The sequence below is a fragment of the Diadema antillarum genome, unplaced genomic scaffold (genome assembly GCF_040938485.1).
Source record: "Diadema antillarum isolate AM-2024a unplaced genomic scaffold, OU_Dant_1.0 seq00000908_RagTag, whole genome shotgun sequence".
Lineage (NCBI taxonomy): Eukaryota > Metazoa > Echinodermata > Echinoidea > Diadematoida > Diadematidae > Diadema > Diadema antillarum.
Window position 1 is genome coordinate 225,024 of NW_027271765.1, and position 22,512 is coordinate 247,535.

The 22,512-nt window shown below is 38.7% G+C and overlaps 1 protein-coding gene across 1 annotated transcript in view; it reads right to left on the reverse strand.

Annotated features, from left to right (window-relative positions):
• LOC139741162 (talin-1-like) overlaps positions 1 to 22,512 on the reverse strand; it is a 188,767-nt gene that overhangs the window by 102,759 nt on the left and 63,496 nt on the right. The window contains exons 4-10 of the mRNA XM_071651752.1: positions 13,467 to 13,541; positions 12,221 to 12,275; positions 11,428 to 11,522; positions 8,465 to 8,552; positions 7,397 to 7,539; positions 5,186 to 5,313; positions 2,335 to 2,398 (exon numbers count right to left, since the gene is read on the reverse strand). Of these exons, the coding sequence (XP_071507853.1) occupies positions 2,335 to 2,398; positions 5,186 to 5,313; positions 7,397 to 7,539; positions 8,465 to 8,552; positions 11,428 to 11,522; positions 12,221 to 12,275; positions 13,467 to 13,541 (648 nt within the window). The remainder of the gene's footprint in view (positions 1 to 2,334; positions 2,399 to 5,185; positions 5,314 to 7,396; positions 7,540 to 8,464; positions 8,553 to 11,427; positions 11,523 to 12,220; positions 12,276 to 13,466; positions 13,542 to 22,512) is intronic.

The following is a 22,512-nucleotide window of genomic DNA, read 5'->3' on the forward strand; positions in this document are numbered from 1 at the left end:
AAAAAAAAGCAACAAGAAGAAAGTCACACAAGATGTCACGATCCAGGCACACATTCTGATCTGATGCTGGGTAAGAAGGTTGATGTGGTTTCATCTGCAACTCTTTCTTTGGCATAACGTTGAAATTAAATTTACTTATATAGCTTATATTTTTAGTGTCATCTGCACCAATAAATTTATCATATATGGAAGAAAACTGGAGAGATGAAATGAGGGGAAACAAGTTTCTTTTTCAACATACTCACAGGCACCAGAGCAACAATTTGGGAGGCACCATGTTTGAAATGATGCGCCTGACATCGACAGGCGACATGTCTACAATCAGAGGCAAAACTCTGGCATTTTGAAGAGCAAGTGTCATATCTCAACGGCAGCACAGGCAGATCTCGCTATTTTTGAGCTATGCTCCCTCGGCAAATTGCTCTTCTGTGCCCATTCTAAGATGGACAGAGAGTGAAAGAGGACCAATTGTCAGCAGGGAACTGCTTTATATATGGAGAGCAGAGGTAACCTCTAATCTAGCTGTGCAAAAAAAAGAAGGAGGTGGCAGGATATTCAATAGGTGGGTCATACAGTTCAAAAGGGAAGGGAAAAAAAAGAGCTAAGTTACAACATACAAGGGGACTGGTAAGCTACTGTTAAAAGCAACAAAATCGAAAATAAGGATTTTCATATACATTACTGGAGACAATGCTGCAAAAAAACAACAATAAAAAACAAACATGAGTGCTTGCCAAAAAGCATCAATCATTGTCCACAAGTTGTTAGTCTACTCTTTTCTATGTATAATGTAGTTTAATTTTCCTCTTTTTTGGAGGAAAAATGCTGACACGTGAGAGATAATACTGGAGTCACATGATGACACCAGAGATATCTCCTTGGCTATAATCTTCTTGCTGCTCTTTTTCCATCATCAGGTATGTCACGCCCTGTAATTCATGGAGTGGACTTTTGGTGACAGGTGGCCAACAACAGAGTATGAATGTCACTTTGAGTATAATTGTACAGCCTCTCTGCATGGCAGCATGACAGATGAGACATGAAACTCAATGGGTGGGACTGAACTGAAACTGGCAAATCATAGCGCGGAGAGATTACCAGTACCAGATTATAATCTCTGCTGCTCTCACAAAGTCCAATGTTCAGAATGTTGTTTGTTCTAGTTTGCCAATCAAACGCTCGGGTCGTCCAGCGAGAGACCCGAGCATGGAAGCTTTCCCAGCGTATGCTCAAGTCATATCATAATTCTCCTTTTACACAGAGATAGGGCAGAAACATATTATAATGACCAGCAAGAACAAGAAATGATCTTGCCAAGTCGATGGCAAGATCTAGAAATGGTCTGCTACAACATGATAACATGTACACGCACACGTTTATTCCTATTACCTTATCACTGAAATTACACCTTAAGTAAACACAATCCATGAACTTGCATGAAAAGTAATAAATACAAATGAATGATTTTTTTTTTTGAGGTCTGAATACACACAGTAAAGACGATATCAAAAAAAAACACGTTAAGAAAATGAAATGATATGTAAAAAAAAAAAAATGAAGTTAGCACTGCGCTTCTCACAGCCTTTAATATCACTCAACAAAGGACAAGTTAGGTAGAAATATTCAATAAGGTTCTACTTTCTGACAATTGCATTAACACCTTGTTAGTATTGGCTCTACTTTGGGTTTTCTTTTTTCATAATGTCTATTACCTTCAACATACCACATTTCTGTCATTTCATGTCCTATCTCGTTACTGTAGTCCTATAGATTAATTGAGTAGTATTTCATAAAGTAGTGAACAAAAAACAAAAAAAAAGACCGTCTTTCATTTAAACTAGAGTATTTGTTGTTCATGTACAATTCTTCTCTGATGCCAAGATTTTCAACAGCCTCTGAATTGCTCAGTTCATAGCTAATTATCAAATCGACAATACATGTTAGAACATTGAAGATCTGGGCTTTGGTTGTTGTTGTTTTTTTACTTGAATTGGCAAATTCCTGAAAATTTCTTTCTGATTTTGTGTAGATCTAATCAATGAATCAGTTCAGTCAAAATCTTTTTTTTTTTTAAAGAATTAAAATGCATGCAGTTAAATTCAAAATTAGTAAATGATGACATGATGAGTTCTATGGCAAAATTCCCCCGATCATGAAGACAGACTCAATTTCACAAATCATCAGAATACTTCAAACAGTCTACAAGAACAATTAGGCACAGTAACTAGCCCTCAGTCCATCCTAGTGAATAGGAGAGAGTTTAGAAAAGTTAGAAAGAGCGAGGGCAGCAGCATGGAAAGAGGAGGAGAGGGGAGGAAAAAAATGTTCCCTTACCAAAAATATCCTCTTCTCCACACCTTTCACTTTCACGTATTCCCTGGGGACCATGTCCTTCAACCTGAAAAGTAAGAGAGAAAGATGAACAAATGATTCCCTAAATCAGAGTGAAAATCACAGGGAAAAAGGAAAGTACTTTATACACTGAAATATTTGCGGTGGATTACTTTTCATGAATAGCCTCTTGAACTAAAAAATAACAACCCGCAATAAATGTTGATGAAAATGAAGACAAAAGTTTGCTTCGCACACAATGTCCTGTGCCAGCACACGAGCGTTGCTAGTGACTACTAGTAGCAGAGCCCAAGATGCCATGCTTTCCCGCCCTACGCTCAAATCCTTGATACTGGTAGGCTCAATTTTTTATGAGAAATTTGTTCTCATTTCAAACCATGTTATGTACAAAACAGTCTGTTTGAGAAATAACACTTTCTTCCGAACTTTGTGTTTTGTCATTGTTTTGTCAATTATAATGATAATGAGAAGACCACAAAGCCCTTCATAAACAACTAACAAGAATTTCTCAATCAACTGCCATTCACGAAAAATGTGCACGAAAATATGTCAAGACGTACAGTAACCACTCATAATGCAGCAAGCTCATTTCCTCTTTTTTCTGCTTTCTTTTCAACGAAAGCAAAATAGAAGATATGAAGACAAAACAAATACGTATCCGAGAAAGCATACAAGTAAAGGACACGACCCCCTTGCTAATTCCCTCACCGTGTTTGTGTAATTTCCATAACCTGGCCAAACAGAAAAAGTGTTTACATACAAATGTACGTAAATAGAGCGAACAGCACATATCAATTAAGGATGGCTTTAATAGCCACTATTTGTTTCAATATATTTTGTCTAGCCTAGTATGAGGAAACTGATATCACACATAAAGGAACTGTTGAATGAATATGGAGGGGGGGGGGGACAACCAAACCGCAAGAAATGGGAAATTTATTTTGCTTTCATTCCCTAGCATTCATGAAGTGACATGTGATATGTCACCGCCACAACAGGCCTCCTCAGTACAAAGTCTGAGTGTTTTGTGGTACATTGTACTAGATTATGATGCATAAATTTCTCTGTCCTTGCCATCTTACTTTTTCATAAGTTGGGATCAACAGGACCTGAATGGCAGAATGACCTTGCAAGGCATTTTTTTCAAAATTCACTGTCGTAAGATTTTGAAATATGTTTCCACGAGTAAACACAGGTTCATTTCGAAGAAACCCTTCATGGAATAATGGCAGAAACTAGTGATGATTCATTCCATCTGATCCGGTAAATCTCCATGGATTGGAACGTAGTGCATCACTCGATTTCAATCACAAACAAGTTCAATTTAAATCACTCTTGCACTTCTACATGTACCTATCTCTCCCTCTCACTCTCTCCTGCTTTGTCCTTCGTTCCTTCATTTCTTTCAGCCTTTTATCTTCTCTTACCGATGCATCTTCAGAAAGCAATCTGTTCTGTGGCAGGGAGTTCCAAATGCAATGCCACTTTAATAACGTTTGAATTGACACTGACAACTAGACTACAACATGTCGGAAGCAGACATGATAGAACTGTCATTACGAGCAATCGTTGTAGAAGTATCGCATCATGATTTGTTAGAAGTGGCCACAAATAATGCAATAGATGCTTGAAGGCAAACAAGCAACCACAGGGACAGACAGCTTGAAGTACTGTATATGCCATATATTAAGCGAGTCTAAATTTTCACGAATCGAGACTTCGCGACGATTTAGCGGGTGGTTAAATTCGCAATCATGGAGTCCTATACTGAACGGAGAAATGTATACCCATACATCACATTCATATCGGGATCAGAGTCAATATTTTCATGTGTCTTTAATTTCGCGAATAGCAGCTGACTCGTGAAATTCACGAAAATAAAAAACCTCGCGAAATATTCAGCGTATACAGTGCCCTTCGAAGGACTACTGCGCAATGGGGATGAAGTGCCCTGCCTGTGGGCGTAGCCGCTGCAGCCAAGGGGAATCCAACCAGGGAGCTCATGATTTACAGTCCTGGGTTGCACTGTCATCTACTGAGCCACAATAGCTCATTCTCATGACATAAGAAAATTGTGGAATTTTAAAGCTTCGCATGTTTTCACTGAACGGCAATATTGGTTGCAGCCAACTATTTGAGAGTGATGACATCATTACCCGTGAAGTTCATTATTGCGTAAGTTCGTCACTGCTTATCATTAAAATGCAACAACAAATTGGCAGGGCAAATGCACATATAACTCTGTAATTCTAATCACAGTTTCGCAAAATCAGACGTTAATCATTCTGTCAATCACGTAAACTTTCTTCTTTTATGTCCAAATACATGTATGTTAGATTATGCTCTATTCCTCAAAGTTGACTTGCATATGGGGAAAATTCAACAGGGGGCAACTTATGATTTAGTGATTCCAGACACTCTTCCTCCCTCCACCCCCCCCCCCAAAAAAAAGGAAGAACAGATTATCATGAAATATGAGGCCAATAAAACTTATGATGCCACTGTTTGTAGCTGGTGTCATGACAAAGACATAATTCCAACTTGCGTCAAATGTCTGTGCCAGAAATTGAATTCACCGATACAAAATTGTCTCATTCTCATTCATTTCCTAGGCTCATACATGTACTTTCGGAAACAAAATGGTCATCACACATATTTCCACTTTTTTTGAGTTGGGTGGGGGGGGGGGGGGGGTGGGGGTAGGGAGGGAGTTTTGTTGTTGTTGTCTTTGTTCTTTTTGCAATTTTTGCTTCACACGCACATTTCTTGACAGAACCCTGAATCAATCAATGTTGCTTTCGTCCTCAACAAATGGCTGCCCTCTCATACTCACTCCAGGAACCCTGGCTTGTGCTTGCTCTCGTTGTAGTCCCCATACTGGATCTGGCACTGCGTTCCGGCCAGCACGACGGCCTCGTCATACGAACACGGGTGAGTTCCGTTCAAGATGGCATCACGGGACTGAATGCATTCAAGGAAAACAAACAAAAAGAGGGAAAGAGAGAAGAAAGAGGGGGTGGGGGGAGGAAATAAGAAAACAGTCAAATTTCATCTTTTGGTGTTTGCGTTGCAACTACCAGTTTTAAACTCAAATATTGAAAAGGACTTGCAATAATATTCATATCTATTGAACTCTTTGTCAGGCACAGAATGTTGCATACAGCATAGAGCTCCAAGAAGCTAAACATGAAGCATTTCACCATATATTTTGGTACTTTACCATCAAACCCTGTTGAACAAAATAAGTCTCATTTCATTTGATTTCAGAGAAATCTGCATCTAAAACGGAAATTCAAACAGCGATGTTCTGATCCTCATTTTGCGTTTTCCACACATTGGCACGCTGAAAAGGAAAAGTGCAGTGCGGCATCTCGTGTGGTTTAAAACTGGCAGGTGAAATTTCATTAAACTTGCAGAGTGATATGATGATATATAGAAACCTAATACAAGCTTTGATTTAACCCATTTGTGGTATCTGAGGCTACTAAATAATCCAAGGATGTAACAAATCTCATCCACTTCCTTTTCTAACACTTTGCATTTGGGGAAAAACAGTTGATGTACAGTGTACACTGATTCTTTGAACATCACAAGATGAACAGAGTCTCCTGGTGCTCAGACCCACATTCACTTATGTCACTCTCAGTAAAGTCAGTTTAATATTTTTGTTACAGAATAGAGGGAAGTCCAAGATTTGCACTGACCTTTCCAAGAAAACAATCTATTTTCCGTGACACAATTTGACAATTTGAAGAGACTCGTAAAATCAGTTTAATACTTTTACCGCAGAAGAGAGGGAAGTTCAAGATTTGCGCTGACCTTTCCAAAAAAACAATCTATTTTCCGTGACACAATTTGACAATTTGAAGAGACTCGCTGCATTAGGATGTGAGGTAAAATTCGTGAGCATGGAGCGGCATGCATACACACACACAGTATTTTCTTTTCACTCTCCTGAAAAACAGTAATCCTGAGCAAATGGGATTTACATATCCATGTCCACTAGCATAATGGAAGCTCTGTGTTGTTTTGTGTCTGTTTCTCTTTGAGAGGATGGTAAACTCAAATGAGCAAAAATCAGAGTGCAGTCACATCAACATTCACTCTTTGTCAGTCACCTTGGCCTACAAACACTGCGTCTTCTTCAGTGTCTCCTTATTTAGCCTATAATCTATGCAGAGGATGCAGCTTTTGTCTTTGCTGTTACGCAAAACGTCTGATGCGGCAAGACCATTGTTTTGCGAAGCGATACATTTGGGATGTGGCCAGACTATGAACAGTGGAAGCATCCACCGTCTATATCCACTCGTCTTGCTTTAGTTGTTGTTTTCTTACTATCGACTTATGAATCTGTGGCAATTTCTTGTACAATTTTTGTACAACATCTAAAGCAAGATGAGTGGATATAGGCAGTGGATGCTTTGCGCGCATCCACTGTTGGTAGTCTCGCCACATCAGACATATCGCTTAGCAACTAGACAATAGTCTCGCTGCATCAGACATTTAGCATGACAGTGAAGACCGTAGCTGCATCCTCAGCCTAGATTATAGGCTATCCCTTATCTAACATATAACAGGCATTCTTGTGAGACATGATGGCAACTTCAGCAACTTTTCTCAAGGCCAGCAAAGCAATAACCCAATCAGTTTGTTACCAAGAACCTAGCTTCATTAATCACATCTTTCTTCTTTTTTTTTAACTTCATGAACTCTCTACATGCAGTACAAACACAGCAGTTTAATGCTACATACTGAATTGTAAAAATCTTGACTTTATATATCAGATCACCAAAATGCAAACAGAGAAAACAAGCTACGGAGAGTGTGTGATTTCAATTTTCTGCATTGGCAAAAAAACAACAACAACAAAAAAACAGTCTGCTCAGGCAAGACACAAGAATGCCATTTATAGAGTTTCTAAATGAGGCAATAGGTTCTTGCAGAATTAACTCAGCAGAGTGCATGCTCATGAGACCCTGATGTAGGACAGAAGAAAAAAAAATCCACTAAAAATCTAAATCTCTTCCACAGGATTACTATATACCTGGACATAGAGCAGGTTGAGCTGCACGGGGTCGCGCTTGTCCACGTTCTGGTCGGAGTAGAAGTACTTGCGTCTGAATATGAGGCACTCGTTCTCTTCTACGCCTTGTTCCCGGAGGGTTCGCGTGTGATCCAGCCAGTTCACTGCAAAGCGAAAAGCGATGGCAGCCATTTGTTAAGACTTGATGATGATGTGTGTGTGTAGGATAAGTGTCAATCTATTCATAGAAAAGTGCCTGTCATTTTTACATCAGAACGACCTGTTCACCATATTTCAGAGTAGGCCATTAGTTCCCAAATTACACAAACACACACACACACACACAAAGAAAAGATAATTCCCTATTCACTGTTTCCTCTCTGGCACTTTAACCCATCGAGGACAGGCTGATTTTGCCACAACACATATTTCCCATAGTCACTTGCCCGAGTATACTCGGGACTCGTCTTCAAGCGGTTAACCTACTCTGCCTTGTCATGTATGTCTAACCATTTGCTTTCGTGAATCCAGTTTAACATGTATAAAGTGTATGGAGAATGATCATGTTTTGGAGGCAACATAATTAAGACAGGGCACAAATGGTTTCCACAGTCAATGCAATAAATCTGTCAAATTTAACATGAGATTTATATCCACTTCTGCCAGAGTTGCTCTGTGCCCGTCTTCTGAGCAGACACTGACAAATTGAGTATGAAATTATGGTATATAGAATAAGACAGATTTCAGATTTGTTTCAGGTAAACTAAGACTAACTAGTGTCTCTACTACTCTCTGCTGATGTGACACATAAAAATATCACAATGCGTATTGTATACATAATACCTTGAATTTATTCTGAAAAGGCGCTATATGAATACTGGTTATAATTATCATTATTCTCTTTATTATCATCATCTGTAGAGACATACATCTTCCTCCATACATACAAAGAGACAGAAGAGCAGAAAACTCCACTGATACACACACACACACACACACACACACACACACACACACACATACACAGACATGTAATATATAAATATTTGAGAGAGAGACAGACAGACAGACACTTCACTCAAAACTCACTTTCATCGTCTGTGTGTAGTTTTCTCTTCAGAGTCTCCATTTTCTTCTCATCTCGTAGGATGGATGCGCCGGCATCTTTCTTCTTCTCCTGCAGGGTTTAGATGAGAATGAAGTACGCACAACACATGATACTGTGAGTGTAGTGTACATTATGCAGGCTGTTAAACTTGCCAAGCTTAAAGGGACTGTACATTACTGGTTGAAGTGGAGATTCATGTTTTGAACATTCCTAAGTGAGATAATGAGAAACCTCTAAATATGAAATATGAAAGAGCATGTAATTTTAAGAAGGATTCAATGTTTATTTGATGAAAATTGGTTTTCAAATGGCCGAGATATTAAAAAAAGTGATAATAATAAAAGGCGACAGGCCACGCCTTTTATTAGGACATCTTTGTTTCACCTTGTTTTTGGATATCTCAGCCATTTCAAAACCGATTTTCATCAAATAAATTTTTAATGCCCCTTAGAATTTGCATGCTCTTTGACATCTCATAGAGTGGTTTCTGAATATCTCGCAAAACGTTAAAAGCTAAATCCTCACCTCAACCAGAACTGTACACACCCTTTAACTTGCCAATTTTTTTTTTTTCATCAGCATTCAGTAATCCATCTAAACTTGACCTAGTTATAGATCAGCAAGCTCACTCATACCCCCTGTTCATACGCAAGCCAGTTTATACCAAAACTCGATAAAGAAACGACATATAAAGAATCATCGCATCGCCGACAGACAGTTCAAACATTAATTTCGACCGTTCTGGAAAATGTCGTATAGATGTGCAGTTTCTCACTGCGCATGCTGCTATGGTCATGAGTGACAGGTGTGTGGGGTCACCTTCTATGCGCGCTCCCATTAAGCCCCGCCAAGTTATACCGTTCTATGGTCGCCATACGTTCAGATGCGCAATGGACACGATGGAATGCTGATTCGTTATCGAGTTCTAGTTCGAAACGATGCTCTGACAGTCGTTTCGCTATACAGCTGTACGTTGTTTCGTTATATGTCGTTTCAATAGTTAGTGTTCAGACGCATAAATTCATTGTATAGCTATACCATTTTGGTATAACTATACTGTTCTAGTATAAATTTTTTGTGTCTGAACACCCTAATAGAGGTGCAGCAATGTGCCTCTATCAGTCCAACAGAAATGCCATGGTGATGCGCCAGCGATTAGGGAGGATTCGGTAACTTTTATTCATTGCCAATAAAGTTTCTAGACATCTGTGCCGATCAGGAATGAAAGCACTTCAGCATGCATGTCAATCAGGGAATAAAGCACAGCAAGGGTGGAAAAACAAAAAACAAATAAACAGAACATCATCACACATGGTATTGTATAGATATACTCTTGCGTTATCACAACCCACTTTAACACAGATATGCCTATATAGACTGTCATGTGGAGATACCCTTACACTTGGAAACAGCCTTTGACATCAGCCAACATTAAAAATTGTTATCCACAGAGCAGATGTGTCATCTGATTTGATATCATGTGTCTAATTTGGACATTAAACTTTAAATCTGCCTTTAGTGAAAACAGGAAACTGAGATTTTCCCCAGATTTCCTCTGTATTTCCCAGGATGCTTAATGACATCTTCCCATCACATACAGTCTTTTTTTTTTACAGCATTCAGTTTCATGTACGAATGGCACATTGCGACCACAAACAGAATTTCGAGAAATGCATTTGTACCGCAGCTGCAGCATTTCCAACTGAATTCCATGATACCCTGCTATTCCCTTTCTTGGGGTGAATATCATCATAAAAAAAGAAAGGATGTTACAAAAGTGCTTCAAGTTTGTTTGTTTTTTCTTAATAGTCTCTATCACTACTCAAAAACAACAAATTTCGGTTGTCACCTCTTCTGTTTAGGGCGTTATTTTGTCTTCCCAAATTAAGCAAAGTAAAGATCAACAAAATAATATGGTATGAGTTACACATAGCAGCATGATCAAAACATAGGTAGATAAACAGATAGAGATAGATAGATAGATAGATATATAGATAGATAGATAGATAGATAGATAGATAGATAGATAGATAGATAGATAGATAGATAGATAGATAGATAGATAGATACAAGTAGATAGATAGATAGATAGATAGATAGATAGATAGATAGATAGATAGATAGATAGATGGAGCAAAGAGTGTAGGTACATAGCTATAAAGAAAGGCAGACAGGTACATTGCAGGTGGGTTGGATGCTAGGTAGCAAAACAGAAAGACAAAAGAATAATAGAATGATAGATAAGGTAGGTACATTTGTCGGTTTGATGCTCCATTGCTGGATAGACAAACCTACAAAGAAATTTAACAGATATGTGGACAAATAAGTATGTATGTAGACCAAGATGCTACATAGTGAAGAAGACAGATTTTGTGTTGGACAGAAGGACAGACATACAAAATAATAGATATGGTATGTAGGTTGGATGCTACATGTGGATCACTAAATAGACAGACTAACAGACAGACAGATAAATAGATATATGGATAGGTACATGTAGGTAGGTACATAGGTAGGTAGGATGATTGATAGCTAGAGAAAAAGACAGAAACTGGGACAGACGGACACAGATATGTGGGCAGGTATGTATGTTTGTAGGCAAGATGCTAGATAGTGAAATAGACAGATATACTGTTGTACAGAAGGACAATATGAATAGAATGACAGATAAGGTCTGTAAGTTGGCTGCTAGATCACTAAACAGACAGACAGAAAGACAGATATAGGTATGTAGATAGGATGATTGATAGCTAGAGAGAAAGAGAGATGGGCAGATAGCCAGATACAGAATTTAATAAGAGAGATGGGTAGATCAGGGAGGTGGGAAAGAGAAAGAGAGAGACCCTCTCCCAACTCCCCTGGGCAGATGGATTGGAATAGATCTACCAGGTGTCACGCTGCATCCCCATAGCATCCCAGTAACCATGGAAACCATATCTCCTACCTTCTTCAGTGTCCCGCTCTTCATTGTGCCCCCTTCCTTCTTGTCTTCCTCTTGAATATCGCGGCACAGGGAATACTCATCGTAGTTGGTTACGCCTGTCACGAATAAAAGATAAGACACCAGGATGATATGACTGCCAAAAATAACACAAGCCCCCCCCCAAAAAAAAGACAAAAACCTCAAAGACTTCGACCACAAATTAAAATCAAGCAACACAATAAAACATGAATAGCAATTTTGCATATCAGAGCTTTAAAGCTTCTCCCATGTAAGACCATCATGACATTTTAACCTCTGACCTTGTTGGACCACATCCATATTCCAACATGACCAGCATCTTTAGGTTATGTACCTGTGGTGCAAGTTTGGTGGTCATAGCTCAAAGCTGTGGAAAGTTATTGAGAGGACACCACAATATTGTGAGCACAGTGATTATCAGGGCAAGTTCATTGACCTTTTGACCCTAGCCCTTGTCGGACTGCATCCATAATTGAACCTGACCAGCATTTTTAGGATATGTATCTGCAGTGCGAGTGTGGTGGTCATAATAGCTCACAGCTGTAGAAAGTTACCAAGAGTACACCAAATTGTTGATGACAACGCCGCCGCGGATGACGAAAAAGTGACACTTACACTGTATATCTGGTTTCCCCTATGCACTTGTATATGCGGGTGAGACAAAAATTGTAAGGGGTTGGGAGTAGCACTCACAAACACTAAAAAAGTGACAAAATAAACTCTCTTCTCTGGAAAGTAAAAACAAATACATACCAATGACTATGACAATACTTACCCACTTTTGTACAGATTGTTATGAGCATCTGGCTCACAGTGTTGCTGTCATCAATCTGGAGGAAACAATGGGAATAATATACAAAGAAAGACAGAGGTCAACCTTGCTATCCTTGCTAGAACAAGAGCGTGAAATGTACGGGGAGATCCCTGCTGAACAGAGGAGCAGATAGCTCTGCCAACATCAAATTTGGTAGGGAGCAATCAAACTTTGTTTCATCATTCTTGGGCCCCGTTTATAAGATTTTGCGTGCCGAGAATCACGGTTTTGAAACACTGATTCGGAACACTGATTTGAAACACGGTTTTGTCAGGAGAGCGTACTGTATGTATATAAGATTTTTTTCCCCGAGCATGTTGGGGCTCTCGCTCAGACTGTGCCATTGCGCAACTCATTCTGCGCAGTTTGTTTTTCAGCAAAAGGTCAAACAGGGCGTGCGCAAGGCATTGTGACATCATTTAAACAGTGTTTCAAAACACTGTTTCAAGTTACGGCTAGCGTTTATTAGATTTTTTTTCTTGCTAGAAACAGTGTTTCAAAACACTGTTTCTGGCCAGAAAAAAAAAATTTTATAAATGCACCGAATAAAAGTGCAATCACTTTATACTCCATGTAAAATATTTTTGCAGTCAAGGCCAAATTCTATAAAATTTTACAATTAATCATATGCCAAAAGACATAATTTTGCAATAAAAGCATGTGCTTTTTTTTTCAGAACATGAAAACAATATAAACTAAAAAGGACCGATATCAAAGTGCTTTCAACCCACTCAATTTTACCTGTTAATATTTATATGCTGCATCATATCTATAAATTAATGCAGACGTGTAGATTTGAGGACCATACAGTTTACAATAACATTTGTCCATAGTCTTGTCAAACACATTTTAGCATCATAAAAGCTGTTCTGATCACTAGTTTTGTGTGCTTCATAATTGCTATTTCTTAAAAGCAACCTCAGCCAAAGATTTTTAAAATACGAAAAAAATAGCACTATTGGAAACTACATGTACACTGTATATGTACTTCAATTTTTTTTTTTTTTTTTGAGAACCCGTTTTGATTATTCAGTAGAGTTACGGTCACTTTAATAATATGTGTGAAGCAGACCTCAGAAGGCCCTTGCACTGTCGCGCTTGGCAGGGCTTGCTTCACTCACCCATATCACAATAACTTAAAGCGAGAGGGCCTTGTTGAAAGGCTAGCACATCACAGGTAGGACTGGACATTCAACACTTCACTTACCAGCAGAGTTTTGGCTGATCCATCCAACATCTTTATCCTGAGGGGACGGATCTTCTTTCTGTACTCCAGTACATCCTGTGGGTTAAAGATATGAGAGCAGAAATTAAAAGAATGTTTAAAGCATTAAAGGACAAGTTCACCTTCATAGACATGTGGATTTAGTGAATGCAGCAATATTACTAGAACACATCAGTGAGAGTTTGAGCAAAATCGGACAATCCACATGTATATGAAGGTGGACTTGTCCTTTAATGAAAGCAAGAGATTTTGAGCAGAGGGGTGAAGGACAGGATGTGAGTTTTCTTCAATTTTTCTCCCTCTACAAATGAAATTTGTAAGATCTTAACTGCTGATCTGCAATTCTAACACACATGTTGGAAAAAGGGAACCGTCAGGATTTGAACCTGTATCTACTGCTTTCTGGGCGACACTACCACCAGGCTATCCCTGGTTGCCGGCAGTGACACAGTGAACTTGGAACAAATACCCAAGCTCCGAAATTCTGACATTGTTATATTAAATAGTCCAAGGCGCACAAGGCATTAATGAAAGCAAGGGATTATTAAGCAGATGGGAGAAGGTTGGGATTTGATTTTTCTTCTATTTGTCTCCCTCTACATATTCAATTTGTAGAGGGAGACAAATTGAAGAAAACTCACACCTCAATGTGAGCATTGTACATACTGATATATATGAAGATATGACATACATCCATTCCTATGAGCTGTCAGAAGATGACAGCAAAAAATTAACCAACAGGGCAGAGCCTGAGAAACACTGCAATGAAACAAAAATGAAAGAAAAGAAGAGAAGTCTAGAGGCCCATTTTATACAAATATTTCATCAGTGCCAAGATAATCATTCATTCGTATGATATCACATTTTCAAAAGAATCTGTTCATTTTCATTGCCTCTGCCAAGGAGGTTATGTTTATGCCAGCACTGATTTTTTCCCCTTGTGTATAAAGGCATGGCTATTGTGTGTTATAAAAATTCCTCCTCATTCTTCTTCCTTATTTTGTGGCTTTTCACCCTGTAAAAACATATTTGCTTGCCAGTGGTTGGAGTAGAAGTTCCTGACAATCCCCTTGAAGAGCTGACCTGAAAAAAAAAGTATAATGCTTGCAGGGGATACCAAGGAAATGCTCCTCAACTCACGGCTGGGTAGTTATCAATAGGCAAAGGAAATGCAACAGCCTCAAACCGCCTGAACATCTGATATACTTGTTGTTCCCTGCGCCCAACATGGCAAGCAAATGCATTACTGACTCGGAAATGAAGGCCCGCGGCGGAAGTTGAGAGCTGCGAGTTTGAGTCAGGATGAAGAAAGGGTTGGACTCATATCCCCTTTGGAAACCCATTTTAAAAAATATCCGAGTACCATCTAAGGCACCAAATGAACAGTATGGCAGGCCAATTTATGGTCATGATAACAAGAAGGGAGAGATGCTACACCACAAAGCTTGCAGAAATTTGCATTTATCAACTATACTGAACTAAAATTCATAGAGCCTCCTTAAAGTAAACAAATCTTGCTCCCAAAACTACACGGGGAGCATAATGTGAAAGTACAGTGTAGTTACCATAAACAAGCATGAATGTCTGTGACAGCAACGAAAATGAGCAAATATGGGACTAGGAAGGCACAAATTTGTACTCCTCCAGCTCAGAATTGGGAAACCATTTGTTTTAGATGTTTCTTGAAATACATGATAGAAAACATGAATTTCGATCTATTTTCAGACCTGAATGCCAGCACTGAGACCAAGAATGTCATGATTGCAAACCCAGAAGTGAAATGCATGCCAGTGCTTTTGCTATCCAAACCTCACGCCTACGAGTTGATTTTGGCTCATTGGGCTCAGTGATACCAGTTCAGTTTTGATGCTTCCACATAAATCAGTGGAGGCATTGTTTAATGCTTCGGTACGGGAAACATGTTTCACACACGCCTCCATGGAACACTCTACTGACATCAGTATGCATGCATGTTGGGGAATGTCGGTTTCCATCTCGAAAGTTGTTAACGACCACAAACGAAGTTTCGCAAGCCATCGCAAAGAGGAAATTGTGCCAGCGAAGACTCTCGCGTCTTAACCCTGTTGACGTAGACTACTGGGGGAGAGGTACACCGTATCTGATCTCCCCACGTGTTGAGTCATCAATCTACAGCCCTTAAAACCCCTTGAGTGTCACCATAACCAAAACTACAAGACTATCACATGAAATGAAGATGGCATTTTGAGCCATTCAACCCGTAAAGACTGACAAGGTCTGCATGTTATAGCATGATGATTACACCTACAGAGAAACACATTAAATGCCCCCCCCCCCCTTTAAAAAAAAAAAATGCCCATGGTAGCCAGTCCCTTGGGTTTTGACACCCTTGCTCCCACAAACACACACACAAACAAAAAATGCAAAAGAAATATGAAACTTTATGTTCCAATGTTTGCTAGGCCTATATAGGTCGTACACATATATGGAAGTCAATATCAGATTTCATAATGTATAATGACCTACTGTATGATTGGCATCAATTATCCTCTCGCAGTAGATCGTTGTTTGTTTGTTTTTATTGCTTGGAAACAAGTAATTTTCCTACAGATAATGCACATATGGAGAGTGAAAAAAAAATCGGTGGATCTGACAAAGTTAAAATGACTCATCATTATGCAATATTTAGTGCTTAATTGGAAGGCATGTATACAGTATTTCTGAACTTGGCATAACCAGCTCAAGACAAACACAACTCATTTTGCTGATCTGTTACTTTACAGAGCTCTTCAATAATGTCATACACATCCTTTGGCTTCGCTGTTTGTGTGCGTTCAAGTCCATGTTTTATCAACTGCACGCTAAAAATATTCCTTCTACTTCCTCGGCCTACCACTTCCTTTTACACCATCCAGCGGGGGCATTGCCACTTCCTAGGCAGTTATCCAACCTTGGCGTTTACAGCATCATGCCTGCAACCTGTTCACATAGTTAAGATAGTTTTCCACTCCCACATGGGGCTAAATAACATTAAACATTTGTAGGGCTACTTCTAGGGTGAGGTATTATCTGTCTGCTAAGCTTGTGATTGAATAAAGTGACAGAATATATTGCTTATTACTGGATAAATGAGCAAACAAAATGGGATTCCATCTGGATATATTGCACATAAAAATTATTAGGGAGTATATGTATACTGTACTATTTATTTACTGAAAAAAAAATGATGGTATGTTGGGAAAGTCATGTGACCACACATGCAAATTTCACTTGGCATGGTATCCCAGGGTCTTGTAGTTTATAAGTAGACAATCAACTGGTTATGACTTTCGCATTATTGTAGTTAGCTCTATCATAAAACACACAACACACACACACACACACACACACACACACAAACACACAACCTTTGTCAACTCTGCAAATATCATAAATTCTGAAAGGTGTAGCTATTTCTTTGACACTGACTTGCACTGAGACACCCCCCCCCCCCCACAGCAATTTTTATCTTCTTGACAAGGAGGTACTGTATTATGTAAAGTAGATTAGAACAAAATTAAACAAATTACTTCAAATTAGAACTCATCACATGGCATTCAGTCATGTATCAAACTATCGTTTCCAAACAGCACAGGCCTCTCTTTCAGTTCTTATAGTCCTCCCACATACATACACACCCACAGAATTTATAAACATATACACACATCCGATGTATTCTACTATTACATCCTGGGTAAGCATGCCACTGAAAAAAAAAAAAGGTGAGAAAAAAAAAAAAAGACGTGCAGAACAATACGCCAATTGTGGCGGAAGTCTTGCTGGGCAGCGGCGGGGGACAATGTTGCAAAAGCTTCCTACCACTCCTTGGCTTTCTCTGCTATCCAGTATGCCAACTCGCGCTTGTCCAGCGAACTAAACACTACAGCTGTTATGCCAGTGTGTATACCAGGAAGTACCCTGTTACATTATACTTCCAGGGTTATCACGTTTTACATTTAGCTGGCACTCATATTTTTCCATCAAATGAAAACATGACATAGAATGGCTCCTTTCCATTAGTCAAGTTACGGTGAAGTAGTTTTTGTGTCACATACATTGTATTTCGCAGTTATTCTACTTTTGAAAGTGGACAAGCATTCATAAAATTAACAATACGCCAAAATATTGCCTACCATAACATAGATGCACTGTATCACTGTACTGCATTGTATGTGACATCATCTCGAAAGAGAGAAAAATGCTTTTTGAATAGAAATGATATTTGTATCTCATTCCGTCACTGTGGTTTTATACCCATCACAAATTTCACCGCTTGTGAAATTGTCTCAAGAGTCTCAATTCACATGACGTTATATTTCTGGTTTGACAGCACTGCATCCCGAACTACATCGTATCATGCACTTTTAACCTAGCTGTTGTATATCTATCCGCATCTGTGAGTTCTTTTACTCTGAATTCCTATTACATTGTAGAACGGTATGTTTTGTAACAAAAGTAGTTTCTTGGTATCTCGCAAAAATTTAAAAGCCCAATCCTCATCTCCACCACAACTATACCATCCCTTTAGGTTTAGCTCAAACAACAGGCATACACTGTACAATGTACATCATACAAATGCGTCAGAATTCGGAACTATTCTATTCTATGCTTATTTTCAGCCTCATTTGAGACCAAAACATATTGTGGCAGGCAATTCTCTTCTAAAAATTGCATGAATGCTTCTTCTAACTTTCACTTCTGATGGAAATCAAAAAGGATAAGAAAAGAATGTAATTCCAGGGAAAAGCCTAAAAACATTTTCAGTTGAATTTTCAGTTGAAGTTTTTGTCCAAGGTATTGACAAGGTGTAATGTGATCACTGCTGAGTGATTCTCTCCTTATTTCAAGTTTGGAAGGTTTTTTTGCGACCATATCCCATGTAAACTGAATAAAAATACTAGAAAATGTAATCGTAAGGTGGGTGGCAAATATTTAGATATTCTTTTGGCCACATACAATTGGGGTATTATGAATCAATGTGAATCAACATGCATTCGCATTGCATTATTCTATTCAGGTTTCTTTGTGTTGGCCAATTATGTCAACATGCAATTCATTCAAAAAAATGTATCCCTGTCGATTTGGAAACATTTCAGTGAAACTACTTTCCTCAATATCTGAATTGACTCCTCATTGGCAGTGGAATTATATAATATATATATTATATAACACCTAGATAGATCCTTGTCATTTGATTGGTTGTTTCTGGAAGTGGTTGAATTTGCAACTAAGGAGTACAGTAATGGACAAAGAACAATGCGCATGAATGTAGCATTCATGTTGGGTTAAAAAATTACTGCTCTCGCATGTTGTAAACTTTGCAAATAGCAACCGACTCGCGAAATTTGCGAAAAGGAAAATGCCGCAAAATATATCATGCCATTTACGGTATAGGTCATTGATCAACCATCATTAGCCACTCACTCACACATAGAGAGGTTAGTGACACACGGGTGTTATCATAAAGTCGTGGGTCAACTCTGGTTGGGAGCACAATGTCCCTATTACATCCTAATCTCATACACCCCTCTGCACTCCCAGACAAACATGGGACCTACATGTATCACCCCGCTCATCTCGCCTGAATTATATAGGTCAAATACCTTCAGGGACCTTCTACAACATACCACCAACTGCAATAATGCTGGTGTATTAAAGGGAAGACAGAGTTTTCATTGAGGTGGGGCTTCAGTTTTCCAGTATGTTCCAATATGGCTGTGGTTTGTCTGTGACAAGAAAGCACACACCTACAAATATGTTGATAATAGTGCTTCTGAGCATCTCCTTTTCACTTCAATCAGATTTGAGTTATTACAGCTATGTGAGAACAAGTCAGGCAGTGCTCAGGAATTCAGCAGGAATATGAAAGTGATTGGCCAGTTTATCGGTTCTAAATATCTGAGATAATTATAATATGCCAAAAGACCCACCTTTATACACTGCTCCACAATGCCACATTTACACTTCTACTAAAACGGAACGTACTACTCAAGGATAATTTCCTGCACACTCCAGACTGTGATTGTGGGCATAAATATTGCTCTTAACCATATAGGTCCTAGGGACCTCTTATTATGAGGGTAGTCCATGAGCAAGAAAGAAACAAACTGCTGTCAACACACTGCTAAATACTGTATACGCTATAATTTTCGCATACATAAATTTTCGCGAATTGCCGCTGTCACACATTTTCGCGAGTGGTTAAATTCGCGATTGGGGGACCAGAGAAAATATGAAGTGGCAAAGAAAGTGTGAATTTTCAACTTACTAGCAAATAAGAATGATACTAGTGATACACTGCATGAAAAAAACTTACCAAACTCTGCGAACTAGTAAGTTAGAATTCAACATTTTTGAAGTGGTTAAGTCCATCGCGCTAGATTTCTGACGAGTGGTCCCCTTGCGATAATGGATTGGCTCTCTACAGTATTCGTAAGTAGATGTGGACGTGCGTAAACAAGCTTAGCCAGTATGGTCTGTTCGGTAAGCCGTGACATGGTATACTAGTACTGAAATGTTCGTATCATCAAGGCAAGGGATTCATTTTGGAAGGTAACATTTTTGTGTGTTGTTAATTTCGCGAATAGCTCCCGACTTGCGAAATTCGCGAAAATAAAACCCACGCGAAATATATAGCGTATACAGTATATCACCTTACTCCCAGTCATTTCAAATCTACAAGACATCATCCTATTTAACTGAATCACTAAATGTAGATTGCTCAAGGGACCGTCTTGGCAATGTGGTTAGTTAAGAATGAATACTTATGACATGTATAATAGTTACTTCTTCAAAACGACGTTATGATAGCTTGTAGTTTCTACAGATGCATTCACTGAAAACTAATGATATTAATCCAGTATGCAAGTACACACAATTATCCAATTATCGTCCCTGTTCACTAAATTTCACTACACAGCATCCTTTGCATACGTTATACTTTTGGTTTCCATTCACTAAATCAGACACCCTCTTCTTTCCTCTAAAATTTAGAGCATTGTGTCAGCTTCCCATGCTACAATTACACTATTAAAGGTACATGTATGCTGTAGTTTTGATTGAGATGGTCGGCTTCAGGTTTCTATCTTTCTGTTTTTTCTTTTTGTTGTTGTGAGATAATGAGAAACCTCTTTATGAAATATGAATGAGCATGCAATTCTAAGAGGAAATCAAAGTTTATTTGATGAAAATTGGTTTTGAAATGGGAGATATCCAAAGCAAAACAATTCTAATAAAAGGTGGGACCCACCTCTTATTAGGACTGTTTTGTTTTACTGTTTTTTGGATATCTCAGCCGTTTCAAAACCGTTCTTCATCTAATAAACTTTGAATTCCTCTGAAATTGCATGCTCTTTGATATTTCATAAGTGGTTTTGTAATTATCTTGAAAAAAATTTAAAAGCTGAATACCCATCTCACCCAAAACTACAATGTATACCATCCCTTTAATGGAGTTACAACGTACAGTGTATTTTGCAACTTGGATTTGTCTGTGCTTGTACAACTCAATTGTTCAAATTAACTTTGTGGTACTTGACCCTACAGAGTATACATAATATGTAGGCCTACATGAAATATTATTACAGAGTACTACATTGTAGATGTAGCCATGTAATATGTTTGTAATCTGCTAGACAAAAAAATTAGGCATGGATATAGCTCCATGGTTGAACAGACTTTGTCAGATACCATCAAAATTTGTGCCATTCACAACTAAGAATAATTTCCAGGACTGGTGAACTCTCAAAGCACTTAGCATTTTCACTCTTCAGTATAAAATGTAGCTGCTATATATAGTACTTTGCATTCTATATTGAGCAGGGAAGACTTCAGCTTGGCGGAGCTTGTTGTGCATTGCATCAAAAGCAATTACAGTAACTCCTGTAGCAGCAAGATCTGACTACTGAGACCACATATGACCTTTACCCCAAATACGAGGCTTGTAGCACTCTCGCTGTACCATCCAATATGAGGGGAAGATATGCTTGCTGATTTGACACACGGCTATGTCCCTGCCACTGCATAAAATCCCATATTATATCGATGTTATGAAAATAACACTACGCCAATGTCACCTGATGTTAAAAACAAAACGAAAACAAAACAAAAAATGAACAAAATCCCTAAACAAAGCAGTGCTATCAAAAAACATTGCTGAATAATCTTATTGCATCCAAGGTTATACATGCTACCGGAAAGGTCCATAAAAAGAGTGATAACGAATTTAATCTGTCCTTTATGATAATATTCATATGATGAAGATCTACTACTGCAGCATGAAAGCAAGAACAGATCACAAAGGAAAGCACCATATATTATACTAATCATATCAATCCCCTGCCTCCATCCTACCTTATTCTACACTATGATATATTTTCTACACAAGACAAACAACACATCATATAAACACTATTGGGAGCCTGCACAATGAACAACTACAGAAAAGAAGGATAGGATCCAGCCAGAGTCTCCTGAAATACACGTGCAATCCCAAAACAATTCTGAAGTTACAAAAAAAAAAAAAATCCATGTGGAAATCATGTTTCCATACTTCCACAAAGAACTGATACTTGTACGACTTAAAAAAACAACAAAAATATTCATATTTATTGAATGTAAATACACATACATGTACAATGTGTATTTATCCATACATGTATGTGCATGCATGTATACCTGTGTGCGTTTACAATTGTACATGACAATGTGTATGTATTGGTACCGTACTGAATGTACAAATTGAACTACTGTTACTACTCAGCGGCATTGCAATGTCCTTCCATCACTCTCTAATTTTGCTGGACTTCTTTCTTCCCTCCCCCCTATCCATGTTTGCTTCCCATGGAGAGTCTCCTCTTGTCCTCCCGTAGCAACCAGAGGCATACCACGCATGCCAGCCAGAGCACTGGTATGCAGGCCCCAGCACTGAGTCAGCGGAGAGGAGGAGGCGGGGGAAGATGAGGCGGGGGAAGATGAGGAGGAAGAAGGAGGAGAAGAGTGGTCAATGCCT